General features: G+C 36.7%; 1 protein-coding gene across 1 annotated transcript; it reads left to right on the top strand.

Annotated features, from left to right (window-relative positions):
• The first annotated feature begins 757 nt into the window (after nt 1–757).
• TLR10 (toll like receptor 10) lies at nt 758–15,059 on the top strand. The gene is made up of 3 exons (XM_051964997.1): nt 758–2,376; nt 10,221–10,375; nt 11,547–15,059. The coding sequence occupies exon 3, from the start codon at nt 11,607–11,609 to the stop codon at nt 13,995–13,997; it is 2,391 nt and encodes a 796-aa protein (XP_051820957.1). The 5' UTR covers nt 758–2,376; nt 10,221–10,375; nt 11,547–11,606; the 3' UTR covers nt 13,998–15,059.
• Nucleotides 15,060–15,356: the final 297 nt, after the last annotated feature.

The raw sequence follows: 15,356 nt of genomic DNA, 5'->3' as shown, positions 1-15,356 counted from the left end.
AGAGCTGGTTCAATATCAGGAAAACTATTACCATAATCAACCATATCAATAACAAAACCAACAGAATCATATGACAATCTCAATAGATGCAGAAAAAGCTTTCGACAAAAGACAGCATCCATTCCTATTAAAAATACGAGAGAGCGTAGGGATAAATGGGGCTTTCCTTAAAATAATAAGCAATATATATCTAAAACTAACAGCAAGTATAATTTGTAATGGGGAGAAGCTGGAGGCATTCCCAATAAGCTCAAAAGTGAGACAAGGATGCCCATTATCACTATTGTTATTCAACATTGTATAAGAAATGTTGGCTTATTTCAAAAGCTTTTTTATGAAAGGCAAAATTAACAACTTCGGTTACATTAAATTTAAAAAGATTTTGAATAAACAAAACCAACAGAAATAAGATTAAAAGAGAAGTACAAAGCTGGTAAAAAATTTTCAGCCAGTGTTTCTGAAAAACTTCTCATTGCTAAAATATATAAAGCACTGTGTCAAATTTATAAGAATACAAGTCACTCCTCAATTGATAGTCAAAGGATAGGAACAGACAATTTTCAGATGATGAAATTAAAGCCATCAATAAATCATATGAAAAAATAATCTGTCACTATTGATTAGAAAAATGCAAATTTCTATGGATCTTAAAAAAAAAAAAGAAAAATGCAAATTAAAACAACTCTGAGGTACCATCTCATACCTCTCAGATTAGCTAAGATGATAGGAAAAGAAAATGACAAATATTGGAGGAGATGTGGGAAAACAGGGACACTGGTACGTTGTTGGTGGAGTTGTGAACGAATCCAACCAATCTGGAACTATGCCCAAAGGGCCATAAAACTGTGCATACTCTTTGTCACAGAAGAGCCATCACTGGGTCTGTATCCCAGGGAAATCATAAAGGTGGGAAAAGGACCCACATGTGCAAATAATATTTGTGGGAACCCTTTCTGTAGTGGCAAAGAATTGGAAAATGAGTAGATGCCTGTCAGTTGGCTGAACAAGTTGTGGTACATGAAGTTAATGAAATATTATTGTTGTATAAAAAATGATGAACAAGCTGATTTTAGAAAGGTCTGAAAAGACTGCCATGAACTGAAGCTGAATGAAACAAGCAGGACAGGAATACATTGTTCACAGCAATAGCAAGAATGTGTGATGATCAATGATGAAAGGCATTGTTTTTCTCAGTGATTCAGTGATCCAAAGCAATTCCAAGAGACTTTGGACAGAAAATGCCATCTGCATCCAGAAAAAGAACTAAGGAGACTGATTGTAAATCAACACATGCTAGGTTCACTTCTTTTCTCTGTTGTTTTTTTTTTTTTTTTAATCTCTCCCATTTTTTTTTTTTTTGCTTTTGCTCTTGATTAATAAAGCAATGTGTATTTAAAAAAAAAGAAAAGAAAATTGGCATGTATTGTTAGTCATAACCACTCTTAGTTTTACTTAACTGTTTTCAGGAAATGCATTTTGTAGAACAATTTTGTTTGTTAGACTGTATCTGATATGTCACAATCAAAAGTATCAACAAGAAGGATAGCATGAAATTTGAATATTCCATTTGGAGTTACAATATTAAGGTTTAGTAGCTACGAAACAGGAGTGATTACATTCTGTAATCTGATCATTGTACTCAAAACAGGAAAAACAAAATGGGCATAAAGGGAAGACAGTTATAACTTCTTGGTCTCCCTTTCTCGCTATTTTTTCTTTTCTCACAATATTTCTTACTATTATCACTATCACTATTAAGCAAGAAAGCCTTATGAAAGGGTCTTTGAGGTATGAGAAGGAGTGTGATCTGCAATAGTTGTAGCTGATACAGCAAACAATTCAAATCAGCTCTATCCATAAAACACCTACTATGTACCATCAAGAGCATTAGGCTGAAAATTTACATTTTAGTTGTGAGGAGGTCAGAAAGGGAACAATATGAACACTAGGAAATAAATGTAAATGAAAAATCAAAAGTAAGTAAATGAACAAAAATAAAATCAATATCCAAAACAAATTAATTTAGGGGAGAAGGGCACTAATAATGGGGATAGGGGGTGGGGAGGAATCAAGGAAGACCACTATTTGGGATTAGCTTTGAAGGGGACTGTTGTTATGTAGCTGTTTCAGTCCTATCTGAGTCTCCAGGATCCTATTTGGGGCTTTCTTGGCAAAGATCCTGGAGTGATTAGCCACTTCCTTTTCTAACTTATTTTACAGATGAGGAACTGAGACAAACAGGGTTAAGTGGCTGGCCCTGGATCACATAGCTAGTAAGCGCCTGAGGTCAGATTTGAATTTTTCTTCTGATTCCAGTCCCAGCACTCTATCCATTTCACCACCCAGCCACCTTTGAAAGAGCCCCAAAAAGGAGAGGTAAGGAGGGGGGCATTCTAGGCCTGGAAGACAACCTGAGCAAAATGAGCATATTGGGAAGGTGGAATATTATGCAGGAGAATGCATGAGGCAAAGCCGTGTAATCAGTCAGGAAAGATTACACATCTGGGGCTAGATTGTGAAGAATTTTACATGTCAAACAATGGAGATTGCCCTTCTCTAGAGGTAACAGGTAGTTTCCAGAATAAAGGAGTAAAAGAGGGAACACTGTGGGAGTAACAGCAAGCAGGCTAATAATTTTATATTCTGTAGCATCTTCAGGTATTTGGGAATAGGGAACTCACCTCTTGGGAAACCAAGAAAGTTTTACTCTTTCCCTAACTTTCTAGTAACCGACACTGTGACGTATTTTGTTCACATTACCTAAGCATTTCCTATGCCCTAATATTGCTCCAAATACAAAAAAGCCAGGGATTAGCTGGCAATGCACAAGCTTTTAATTAGGGGAGAGAATCAAACCTCTGAATGTTAGTAATTTTTCTTGTTTGGGATTCTGAGCTATTGCAATGATATTAATACTTTTTATTATAAACTCCATAAAAGGGCAATGAAAGAGATCTGAGGACTACTATATTGCACCTAAGCCCAAAGCAAGCAAAGTGTTGCTACAGGATGTAGTTGATTAAATCTCCAGTTGTTTATGAGAATAGAAAAGGTCAGAGGGAAGACAAGTAAAGTCTGAGTGATGGGGCTTGGGTGGGATTGTTTTCTCCTTCTTCCAGCAGTGTGGAAGGAACAGAAAGGATTGAATACTTTCCTCCACATATAGAGGAGATGTAAGACTTGTATTGTTTGGTCTCAGAGGGCAGGACTGGGGACATTAGGGAAGAGTTTCAAAGAGATGATTTTAGTCTCAGTGTCAGAAAGAGCTTCTTAACAATTAGAATTGTCCAAAAATAGAATATCCTGTCTTGAGAGTTTATAGTTCCCCTTCATGTTGGTCTTCTCTTAGAGGCTGGAAGATCATTTCAAAGGCATGTAACAGTAAGCACTATTTTTCCATATGAGTTGGATTAAATGGCCACCAAGACTTCCAATTCTGAGATTTGGTGAGTCTAAGATTTTAGGAAATGTTGAGGGATTGAATGAGATAGGTGAGTATGAGATGGGTATAAGAGGTGTTGGAGGAAGAATCAATTAGATTTATCCAACTAGTTAGATATAGGGGGAAGGATAGGAGAAAATAAAACCTTTCCTCTGGAGCTCCTTTTTGTCCTTTGTCTACCTTTTAAAACCCATTGACATTAGCTTTTGCCATCCTCCCCTTTACTCCAATCTCTGCTGAAGAAGTAGCCCTTTCCTAGCCCAATTTTTCTATTTGTGCCCTTGATCTCATTGCCTCCCATCTCTTCTGGTAGATTGCTTCTATAATTGTTTTCCCTCACTTTAATCTCTTCCTATCTACTGACTCCTTCTTTATTGCCTCCAAACATGCTTTGCTGGACTTTTAATCATGTCTCACTCACCTTAAATGTCCCCAAGGCTTTCATGAACTCCCTTCTCTTTTGATTCTATGATCTCATCAACTCCCATAAGGTTAATGATCATCTTTATACTGATGACTCCCAGAGCTGTGTCGACCCTAGTTTCTTTCCTGAGCTCCAACTGGTAATTTCAGACTAAAAAACCAATAAGCAAATTGAGTTTGCTTCAGTTTATTCAAACAAAGTTTCCAACGGAAACTCAATCTATCAAAACCAGAATTAATATTTCCCCCTAAAACTTCCTCTTCTGAATCTCATTTTTGTCAAGAACACCAGCATCCTCCCAATTGGGATGGGGGATTAGTCACATTACATATTTTCTCCTACGTGTATGTATTGTTTTCCCCAATGGAATATATCTGCCCTGCCTGAGAAGGAAGGAGGGGACTTTATTGAGTGTCTCCTATGTGCCCGGCACTAGGTGCACTTTACAAAGAAAATCTTATTTGAGAACAGACTATTTCATTTCTGACATAAAGACAAAAGCGCTTAGTGTCTAGCCCTAGCATTGTTCCTTTAACATTATAAGCATTTGCTAATAGGTTATTGATTAATTGTAAGAGGAAGAATAATAACTAAAAAATAAAGATAGATATTTTAGAAGCTTTTCAATTTCAAAACATATGCAGAGATAATTTTCAACATTCATCCTTGCAAAAACTTGTGTTCCAAATTTCTTTTCCCTCCCATCATGCTCTCCCCAGATGACAATCCAATATATGTTAAACATGTACAATTCTTCTATATGTATTTTTAAAATAAAATTTTTCACATTTCCAAGGAGTGAAGTAAAGAGCTTCACCATTATAAAGTGAGGGGAAGAGCTATCCAAATATGGGACAGACTACCTCAGAAAGTGGCGAGGTCCCCATCCCTGGAGATCATTTAAGCTGAGTCTGAGTGACCAACAGTCAATAGTATTACAGAGTCTTATTCCATATTTTAAGTTGAGTTGTATGATACAACCTTTAATGTCCTTTTCAACTCTTAAAATTCTAAAACTCTGAGCCCCGTCAAGGGAGGAGGGGAGCAACAAAAGGTCATTTACTTGTGAGGGTAGACCGGATAAAAATATGGTATCTGGAGGGACATGAGTCAAACCTTATTCATGCATATAATAATTACTTGGCCAGATGGAGTTAATCAGACAGAAAAATAGTAAAATAATCACACAGAATGGTTCTGCTTTTGCTTACGCCCAACTCTTTCAGTTTCTATTTTGCTGAGGAGATTAATTAATATAAACTATTCTCCCCTAACAGGGTAAACTCTGAATTTAGTTGAGCTCAGAGAAGTTAAAATGAGGTAAACTGCCTTTTTTTTGTGCTGACTAAATCATAAACCAATCAGTTGGTAAATGATTGAACAAATACTGTCCTAGGGATGTTGTGAAGTAATTTTAAGAAACAATAAAGAGATGAAATTCTGAGAAGCTTAGGAATGTAGAACAAAGCAGAGTAGAACAAAACAATAATATAAACAATGACTATAAATGTGAAGGAAAATAATGCTTAAAAAAAAGCATTAGAATTCAGATGAGGGCAATAACTAATCTTGGTTCCAAGGGACTGATGATAAAATATATTCCCCTCTCTGTTCCAATAGAGAAGTGGTGGACTACAGATAGAGAATATGGCATATACAGCAAACACTATAGATGATAAAATACTTATTTCTTTTTGTCACAAGGAGGGGAGCTTTCTAGGATGGGTTCTGTGTGTGTATGTCCAGCCATGTGCACAAATATAGGAGAGGATTAGGAAGTGACAGTGATGTTTAAAACAACAACAGAAAAGAGTTATTAAACGTTTTTTTTTTAATTCATGAGTTGACTTAAAATATACCTCTTTGATACCAAAGGCTGAATGTAATTTCCTCCTTCAAAGAACCAGTTCACAGCAAGTTGACTGTTACTATTCTTCTTTGTTCAGAGAGTTTATTTTTCTTCTTTCTACACAGGAAGTTAGCATGTTACCTAAGTCAAATACTCAAATTCTGGACCCAAGAAACACATTTTCTTCCCCGGTTTGGGTTTCCTTCTTGTAATCCCTTTAAAATGTTGTTTTACTTAGAATGCCTAATCCTTTAACTTGGATAGAGTGCTTCCCACTTGGCCCCAAGCTCAGCCACTCCATTTAAAAACACTTACTAAAAGAGATAATAAAAATGAAGCGCAAGAATTCAATATTTGCATCCTATATGAAACTGCCCATGAGCGGTAGGTGGCTCTCTCTCCCGCAAAGGGACAGGATTTCATCATAAATCTTGACAGACTTTTGAATTGGAGCAAACTGGTCTTGTTTTCTTAAAGGCACCTGCTGCTTCTGTTGAAATAGTTGCAAACTTAAGGGTAAGAATTCTTCATTTTTCTTATTTATCTACCTCTAAGGTTCTTGCCCTGGAGTCCACAAAGTCCCAAGAGAGCTTTGGAAAAATTTCAAGAGGGCTGTGAAGTTGGATGGGAAAAAAAATAATGCTTTTATTTTTACTAACCTCTAACTGAAATTGAGCATTTTCTTTAGTTATGAATGTAACCACAGTTGTTTTAAGCTTCCCCAGAAAGCTGAAGGGATCCATGGCCCAAAAATAGATTAAGAAACCCTGCCATAGAGTAAAGGTCTTGAATTGCTCAGGTCTTTCCAAACTACATGATATTGGATCTACTCTAAGGAGGGAAAGAAAAGTGAATTTTAAATAAGATTTTAGTGTTTATGATTTTTTTCTCATTTTGATCTATGAGTAGTAAATAAAAGTATTGCACTGAGGATTTTTTTAAGAATTCTGGATTAATATGTGCTTGAATTAGAAAACTGTCTTGAATTTTAAAAAAATTAAAAATTAAATAAAGATATTATATTGTCTTTAGATAATTAAGTCTGAATTTAGATATTGATGGGCAGTTTTACTGGTATCCTTTCTTCTCTTTTTCTGCTCTCAATTCAAATTTATCAACATCTATTTTTAAATCTATTATCGACATGTTTTCAGTGCAGCTTTTTGCAGTATGGTGCTTATCTGTTGTCATTTCACCTAATTAATTTATGTCGTTGTGCTGTATTTTTTTAAAAGGAGAAAACCCTGACATTTTAAAAACTGATGACTTTGATCCTGCTACATTTTAAATTTTACTTCTAAATTCTAAATCCATTATAACAGGAAATTAACCTTTAATATTTTAAAAGATTATTGATATTTAGTTGGGGGAGTCATTGGATTCCTATCCAGTCTTTTCTTTTGGGAGAACATAAAGTACTCAAATTAAATTGTTTGTAAGAAGTTTCTTCAATACCTATGTTTTTGGCTCATTTTTAAGTCTATACAAGTGATTTCATCTTGAAGGAAATTTCCAACAAGGCATCTCCTTCTTCAAATCTGACCTTAGACACTTATTATCTGTGTGATTCTGGGCAATTCACTTCAGCTCATTGCCTCAGTTTCCTCACCTGTAAAATGAGCTGGAGAAGGAAATGGCAAACTACTCCAGTATCGTTGATGAGAAAAACCTAAATAGAGTCAGAAACAGTTGGCCATAAGTGAAAAACAAGTCTACACTACTCCTCAATTCAGATGTACAAACATTTTTCTCTAAATGTCACACTTGCAGATGGGAAAAGACCTTTGAAACCTATAGTATTCTAAAAATTGTAATAAACATTGATGGATAATGAGGTGATTCAGGCCAGTTCCAATAGACTTGTGATGAAGAGACCCATCTGCATCCAGAGAAAGGACTGTGGATACTGAATGTGGATCACAATGTAGTTTTTTCTCCTTTTTTATTGTTTGCTTTATTTTGTTTTCTTTCTCATTTTCTTCCTTTTTGATCTGATTTTTCTTGTGCAACATGATAAATGTGGAAATATGTATAGAAAAAAATTAATGTTGATGGATAACCTAACATTTGATCCTTGATGTTTAGTATCTCCTGCTATAGAAAACAACAATAACAATATTCCCTCTATAACATAGTACCGTGACATTCAGAATAAAGCATCTCTTATAATAAAACAATGAAGCTAATTCTGTCTAATGAGAGAAAATTTCAAAACAATCTATAAAGGAAAATAGCCAGTAAAGACTTTTAAGGCATATAAGTATCACCAAAATACTCAATTTTTAAAAATATCTGATGGGCAACAGAACCATAGATGAATGAACCATCATTCCTAGAGTGAAAAAAACAAACTTCCAAACCCAAACAACTCAAACTTTATCTTTTTCTCCTTTTACATTCAAGTCCAAAACATTATCTAAGCTTCTCACCCTGACACCCAACACAATACCTTTTGCTTATAATAATCAATTAATAAATATTGGCTAAATGACATTGGATTAAATAAAAACCATTCTCTCAGTTTTTTGTCTTCTGCCTTTCTAAATTTTTTTCTGCACCCTGCTGCCACAATAATCTTCTTAATATACCATTTTAATCAGGTTAATCCCTTCCCAAAGTTCAGACTATAAAAGCTCAGGATTTGTTTTTACAGAAATCGAGATGTTTTTATACCTGAAACTCTTGAGACTGTGAGTCTAGGCTGGCTTGGGTGCCGCTGGGATGTGCTTGCTAAATAATGGGCACCTGAAAACCTAAGTCAGCAGAAGAATTACTGAAGTTTGTTAGCTATTAAGCAGCTGGTGAAGCAGTAGCGATTTTATCTGGTTTTCAGTTCTCTCTTGGTGTATTTTTTAAAAAATGAATTTTCCATATGCTGTCTCCTTGACACAGGTCCCCTCTCCCAAGTCTGGAATTTACTCTATCCTCCCCTCTGCCTCTTATATCCCCTAACTTCCTCAAGACTTGGGTCAGGTGTCTCCAGTTGAACTTTAATCCACTTCAATTCAACAGGGTTTTGTTTGTATTTTCTTTTCTAGCTGTCAGTGCTTTCCCTCCCTTCTCAAGCTATCTGGCATTTCCTTCTGTGATGCTGGAGAAACTGAAGCAAGATAGAGATTAGAGAGTTTTTATATTTTATTTGAGAGGGAGAGCTTGTCCGGGACCAAAATAGGATCCATGTTGACTACAACAGACTGAATGGGACTTGAGTCTCAAAGCATTCAATAGAGAATGAAGAATTCCAGGGATTTTTATAAGACTTCAGCAATCAGGGAAATAAAGGCAGGGGTGGAGTGAGCACTGGTCAGTGGGAATTTCCAGGAATGGACCATAAAGCTGGTTCTGACAGGTTGGGAGTATGGAAGGACCATAAATCTCTATAAGTTGGGAGTGAAGTAGAAGGTCAAGCTAGAGACAGGAGGTCTGGAAGGAGAGATAAAGGGTGCCAGCTAGGAATCTGAGATGAGCTGTCTGCTCTTATGGAATGCTAATGGTCAGGGCTCCCAGCCCTGATTGACATCAGTTTTAATGGTCAGGAAGTGGGGGGAGGAGGGGGTTTCAACGAGGGAGATTGGGGCAGAACAATTCAGGGAAACTGAGGTAGGACAACTTAGGGAACTGAAGAAAGACAATTCAGGGAAACTGAGGCAGAACAATTAAAGGAAACTGTGGTAAACACTTCTCTGTGTAAGTTGTCTGATTCTAAGCAAAATGAAAGCTTCCTGAAAGCACAAACCAACTTTTTGTTTGTTTCTGTGACTTCAAACACTTAGTACAATGCTTTGCCTAGAGGTGTTTAATAAGTGGATTAATACATTAGATTGAGTTGACTAATGAATCATACTGGAGGGACAGAATTAGGCTGAGAGATGATTTGGGTGTGATAAGTGTGAAATCTCCACAAAGGATTTGGAGAGAATGAATTGGGAAGAATCCGGTGACATCCTGGGAGAGGGAATGGTAAAGGAGGTAAATTTTACCTTTCTTTAGAAGTTACTTAAAATTAAAAAAAAAAAAAAGAAACAAAGAAACAAAGAGAGAAAAAGCTGCAATTCAAAAACCATAAATGATGATTCCCTAGATCTATTAGGCTCTAGAATGTATGGGAAGGGAGTCTGTTTTTTGTCATTGTACCTCAGCACCTAACATCGAGCTTTGAACATAATAGTTATGTAATAAATGTTTGCTGAATTACATTGAAAAAAAAAAGAAATTGCCTAAATTCTGCATGTAGGGAAACTCAGATGAGTTTGGATTTTTTTCCTCTAAAAACTTTTTTATTGTCCATGGCCACAGTTCATCCTTTCAGAGGAAGAAAGCAATGGAAGAATATTTAAACCTAATATAAGCAATGGAAGAAGGAAGATAACTGATTAGAATTAGAACATGAGAATCCAGCAGCCAAATTCCTCTTATCTTCCTCTTTCAGAACGCTGAAGGAATAGAACAGTTCTTCCAGCTGGAATGAATAAGACTCGGTATTTTTTTTCTTCTTTATGTTCCAGGAGCTTCTAGGTGGAGCACTTGACACCCCTTTGTTATAAATTGACTCTTTCCTAAAAAAAAAAAAAAAAAAAATTAAAAAGCTCTTTAACAATGAACCGTTGATGAAAAAATTAATAAATGAAATGAAGAACAACGATTGAGGACCCAGACTGAGGTGAGGCTGGTCTCTGAGGAAGTTGAAGTGGGGAAATTCCATACTTGTACCCAGAAGGCATTGTGAAGTCACTTTAGTTCATGGCAAATTTTTGTGTTTTTTACTTAGACTTTTACTCTGTCTTTGCAGCCTATTAACTTTACATCATCTGTTCTAAAGAGTAGATCTTTGCTGTTTGTTCTCTTTATCCCAAGCTCAGCTTTGAAAATCCCTCTTATCTGAGGACTAATACCCCTTGCTCGTCTGATCCATTGCAATTGCATTCTAACCTGCACAATGTCTGATACATAATAAGTGCTTCACGAATGCTAGCTGACTTCAGTAGGACTTTCACTGCTTTGTGACAATGTTTTCATTCACCCCTTATTTCTTCCTTAAGGATTTTCCTACAGTGATCATCTCCAATATTTTTTTTTACTGCCTCCAACTCCATCCCTAACTCCCTATACTCTCAGCAAATCTGGTCTCTTACTTTACCAAGAATAATAAAGTTATCCAGTGGGATCTCTTTCATTTATTTCTTTTCCTCCTCACCTTAAAACCGCCATCTTCCTTTCAGCCTTAAAGATTACAAAAGTTTGCTGAACTCGGGGCTTCCATCTAGGTATCTGGTTCCCTTGATCTCCTAGGACCCTTCAGCATGCTTTAATGTTAGGACCTGGAATCGGGGAGATCTATCCATATTCTTACACCGCACCACTAACTTTGTGACCACGGATAAATTAGTCAACCTTTAACTAGACGGCCAGTTAGGATTACTTCAGCATTCACCATATGCCAGTGTGCTAAGAGCTGTGGGAGTCTTGCTTCCAATGATCCTTCAGCACTTTCTTCCTTTTAGGAAAAGCTATCATCTACACTAGCTTCAGAGTCTATCACTCAGCCTGGAGGCTCTACCTTCTTCCTTCTCCCTCTTGATATCCGGGGCTTAATTCAAACTCAGACACTAACTTTTGGAGGAGCCTTCCCTCTCTCTCTTTGCCCCCAGTCAAATGAGTCTTCTCTAAGATCACTTGTCTTCTCTGTATGCATCTTGGATGAATTTATTTACACATCTCCCCCATTAGTACCATTGCTCTTTGAGATCTCACTCTATTCTTGTGTTTTATCTTTCTTTCTGTGAGATTTAATTAACCAAATAACCAGATAATGTTATAAATTGTTTTTCTAGACTTTGACGCATCCTCATATGTGACTTGGAAGAACCAGCGAAAGCGATTGGAAGAAAATAATGGGAATGATCAGAAACATTTACATTCTGTATAGTATTGATCTGTCTGTGTTGTGTGGTGCTCTGCTGCTGCCTGGAGCAAGGGAATTAACTACCGCTTGTTCTCAAGACTATCTTAAAAATGTTCTTATGGATATGTCACCAAAAGCTACCACAATGGATCTGTCCAACAAATTCCCATGTCAGCCTCAGAACCTGGACTTCAGTCCTTTCCCTAAGCTCAAAGTTTTGATTCTTTCTCATAACAGAATTCAACACCTGAATATGGACATCTTCCGATTCAACAAGGAGTTAGAATACTTAGATTTATCTTACAATAGCCTGAGGAATATTTCTTGTTATTCGCTTCTTTCCCTCAAGCATTTTGATCTTTCTTTTAATGACTTTGACAACATTCCCATCTGTCAGGAGTTTGGCAGTATGTCCCAACTGGAATTTTTAGGATTGAGTGGAGCCCAGATCCGAAAATCAGATTTGCAGAAAGTTGCTCATTTGCAACTCAGCACTTTCTTCCTGGGCTTAAACTATTTCTCTTACTATGAAGAAGGCAGCTTGACCGTCTTAAACACTGAGAGACTTCATATAGTCCTTCCAGAGAATGCTGATTATAGATTTATTTTGTGCGATGGAATCCAAACTTCCAAAATCTTAGAAATGGCAAATGTCAGTAGGGATCAATTTACAAGCCATGGAAGTCAGAAGAATCCTCTTTTAGAGAGCCCAAAATATTCTAAAACTTCTCATCTGTTACTCAGTAATATATATGTACCATGGGAGGAGTTTGTCGAAATATTGCAATTTGTTTGGCACTCGTCAGTTCAACAATTACAAGTACAGAATTTGATCATTGGAGCCCAAAGTGATTTTAAATTCAGATTATTTAACTATTCGAGTACCTCAATGAAAGCTCTAAAGGTAGAACATGTGACTGTTAGAACATATTCCTTCCGACAGGATATAGTCTACTTGTTCTTTACCAAAATGGACATCGAAAACTTGACAATATCAGATGGGAGGATGCCCCATGTGGTTTTTCCTACGTATCCTACCAAATTTCAGCACCTGAATTTTGCCAACAATGCCTTGACAGACGACTTATTTTCAAATGCTCTTCAGCTGCCATACCTGAAAACTTTCATTTTGCAAAGGAATAAATTAGAAACACTTTCTACAGTGAGTTCTTTTGCTACTAAAACATCCTTGATACACTTAGATCTAAGCCAGAATCTACTGCAATATGCTGATGGAAAAGATTGCTACTGGCCAGAAACCCTCACAACCATGAACTTGTCATCCAATAAATTTACTGGCTCTGTTTTCCAGTGCATACCAAAGAGCATCCAAGTTCTTGATCTGCATAATAATGACATCAGAACCATCCCCAGAGAAATTGAGAATCTGAAAGCTTTGTGGGAACTGAATATTGCCTCCAATTCTCTAACGGATCTTCCTGGGTGTGAGAATTTCCAACGACTTTCTGTGCTGAATATCGAAATGAATTCCATTATTAGTCCATCTCTTGATTTCTTCCAGACTTGCCAGGAAATAAAATCATTGAAAGCAGGAGGCAACCCATTCAGATGCTCCTGTGACTTGAGAAACTTCGTCAACCTAGAAAAAAAATCCCAGGGCTTGATGATTGGATGGCCGGATGCTTATACCTGTGAATTTCCTCTAGAATTAAAGGGAATTCTATTAGAGAATGTTGATCTGCCAGAATTATCCTGTAACACTCCTCTATTGATTGCTGTCATTCTGATAGTCGGGTTAATTTGGACAGTTATCATGGCGGTGCTCTGTATCCGTTTGGATTTGCTCTGGTACCTGAGGATGATAGTTCAGTGGACTCGGGCCCAGCACAGAAGTAGGAATGTGCCCTTAGAAGAACTCAAAAGAACGATCCAATTTCATGCTTTCATTTCATACAATGAAGGGGATTCCCTCTGGGTAAAGAATGAGCTGATACCAAATCTAGAGAAAGAAAATAGTTCCATATTGCTTTGTCTCCACGAGAGACACTTCATTCCTGGCAAGAGTATTGTCGAAAATATTATAAACTGCATCGAGAAAAGCTACAAATCTATCTTTGTTTTGTCCTCTAACTTTGTACAGAGTGAATGGTGCCATTATGAACTTTACTTTGCTCACCACAAACTATTTCAGGAAGGTTCTAATAATTTAATTCTCATATTACTGGAACCAATCCCCCAGTACATCATTCCTACCAGATATCATAAGCTAAAATCTCTCATGGCACAAAGAACTTATTTGGAATGGCCCAAGGAAAAGAATAAACATGGACTTTTCTGGGCTAACCTTAGAGCTGCCATAAGCATTAATTTGTCAGAATCTGGAAAGATGAACAGATCACAGACGATTTCAGAGTTATAGAAAGGGTCACGAACATCATCATGAAAGATAAATTCCTGGCACTGACTTTCATTTTTATGCATTTCCCCTCAATAAATCATTATGTATTCGATGAACAGTTATTATGCACTTAGCACTAAGTGCTATGATATGCAAAAAAGTAGTTCATGAATTTGCAATGTAGTCCATCATGGTGGTATATCTGTAAATTGCAGTTACTGCAGAAACTGAGTCTGGCTGGTCACTTAGGCTTGGAAGTTCTAAGTTGCAGGTAACTATGCTAATTGGGTGCCCAGACTAAAGTTCTGCATTAAAAATAGTGGTTGGAGTTGGGGAGTGTGGGACAATGAATGATACAAGGTAAGAAACAGAAGAGGTCAAAACTTCCAAGTTGATCAATATTGGAATTGGGCTGCTGTCTGCTAAGTAGTTGTCAGGGGCCACTCAGCTTCCAATGAAATATAGGGAGATCTAATCTCTGAAATAATAATAGTAAGAAGAAGCAAAAAAAGGAGATGGAGGAGGAAAAGGAGGAGAAGAAAGAGGAGGAAGAAGAGGAAGAGGAGAAAGAAGAAGAGGAAGAGGAGGAAGAGAAAGAGAAGAAGAAGAGGAAGAGGAAGAAGAAATCTAAATAATGAATAAAAATACATGAAGCAATTGGATGATAATTAAGTACAAAACTGCATAATCTGGACTCTAGATTCTATAGCAATAGGACCACAGAGCTAGAACAGGTAGGGCCCTCAAAAGCCATTCCATTAAATTCCTTTATTTTTTAGGTGAGGAAACCGAAACCCAGATAGTTAAAATGATTTGTCCAAATACTCATTGAATGGAAGGACTGCTCTTGTTTGGAGTAATGAAAGAAAGTTTTATAAAAAGTGATGAGAGTTCAATAGCAGCCTTGAAGAAAGAGCAAGCAGAACTTTAATCTGCTATCTTTAATCTGCTTTAATTCTGCTATCTGAAATTAACAAGGAAGGAAAATTGATATCTAATGAGAAGTAACTATTGGATTTCTACAAGTCACGGATTCCTGAATAATCATGATTATTTTTGTTAATAAATTAATCCACATGTCAATGCAGTAAGAATCTTGCTAATCCATTTGGATCTGCTGTACATCATCTAAATGCTAGGATCCTTTTGAATTCATTTACATTTTTAACCCACATTCCCCAGAATTATGTAAGTTAGTTACCTTTTGAGGTAGCTAACTTACCTTTAGTACCATTAAGGTAAAAATGCCTTCTATAACCTAAAAAGGATATTCCCAAATTCTTGAATTCTGAGATATGATCATCATAAGTGATGGTCTGTTAATCAAGCCCTGGACTCACATCATCTAGGTTCAGGCTTGATGATGTCTCAATCACAACA

Source organism: Antechinus flavipes, chromosome 6 (assembly GCF_016432865.1).
Source record: "Antechinus flavipes isolate AdamAnt ecotype Samford, QLD, Australia chromosome 6, AdamAnt_v2, whole genome shotgun sequence".
Taxonomy (NCBI): domain Eukaryota; kingdom Metazoa; phylum Chordata; class Mammalia; order Dasyuromorphia; family Dasyuridae; genus Antechinus; species Antechinus flavipes.
The sequence above is the reverse complement of the archived record's forward strand: the minus strand, read 5'-3'. Positions and strand labels throughout refer to the sequence as shown.

What these genes read in the sequence shown, in the direction of transcription:
- TLR10 (XM_051964997.1), top strand. Translation starts at nt 11,607, where the DNA reads ATGGGAATGATCAGAAACATTTACATTCTGTATAGTATTGATCTGTCT.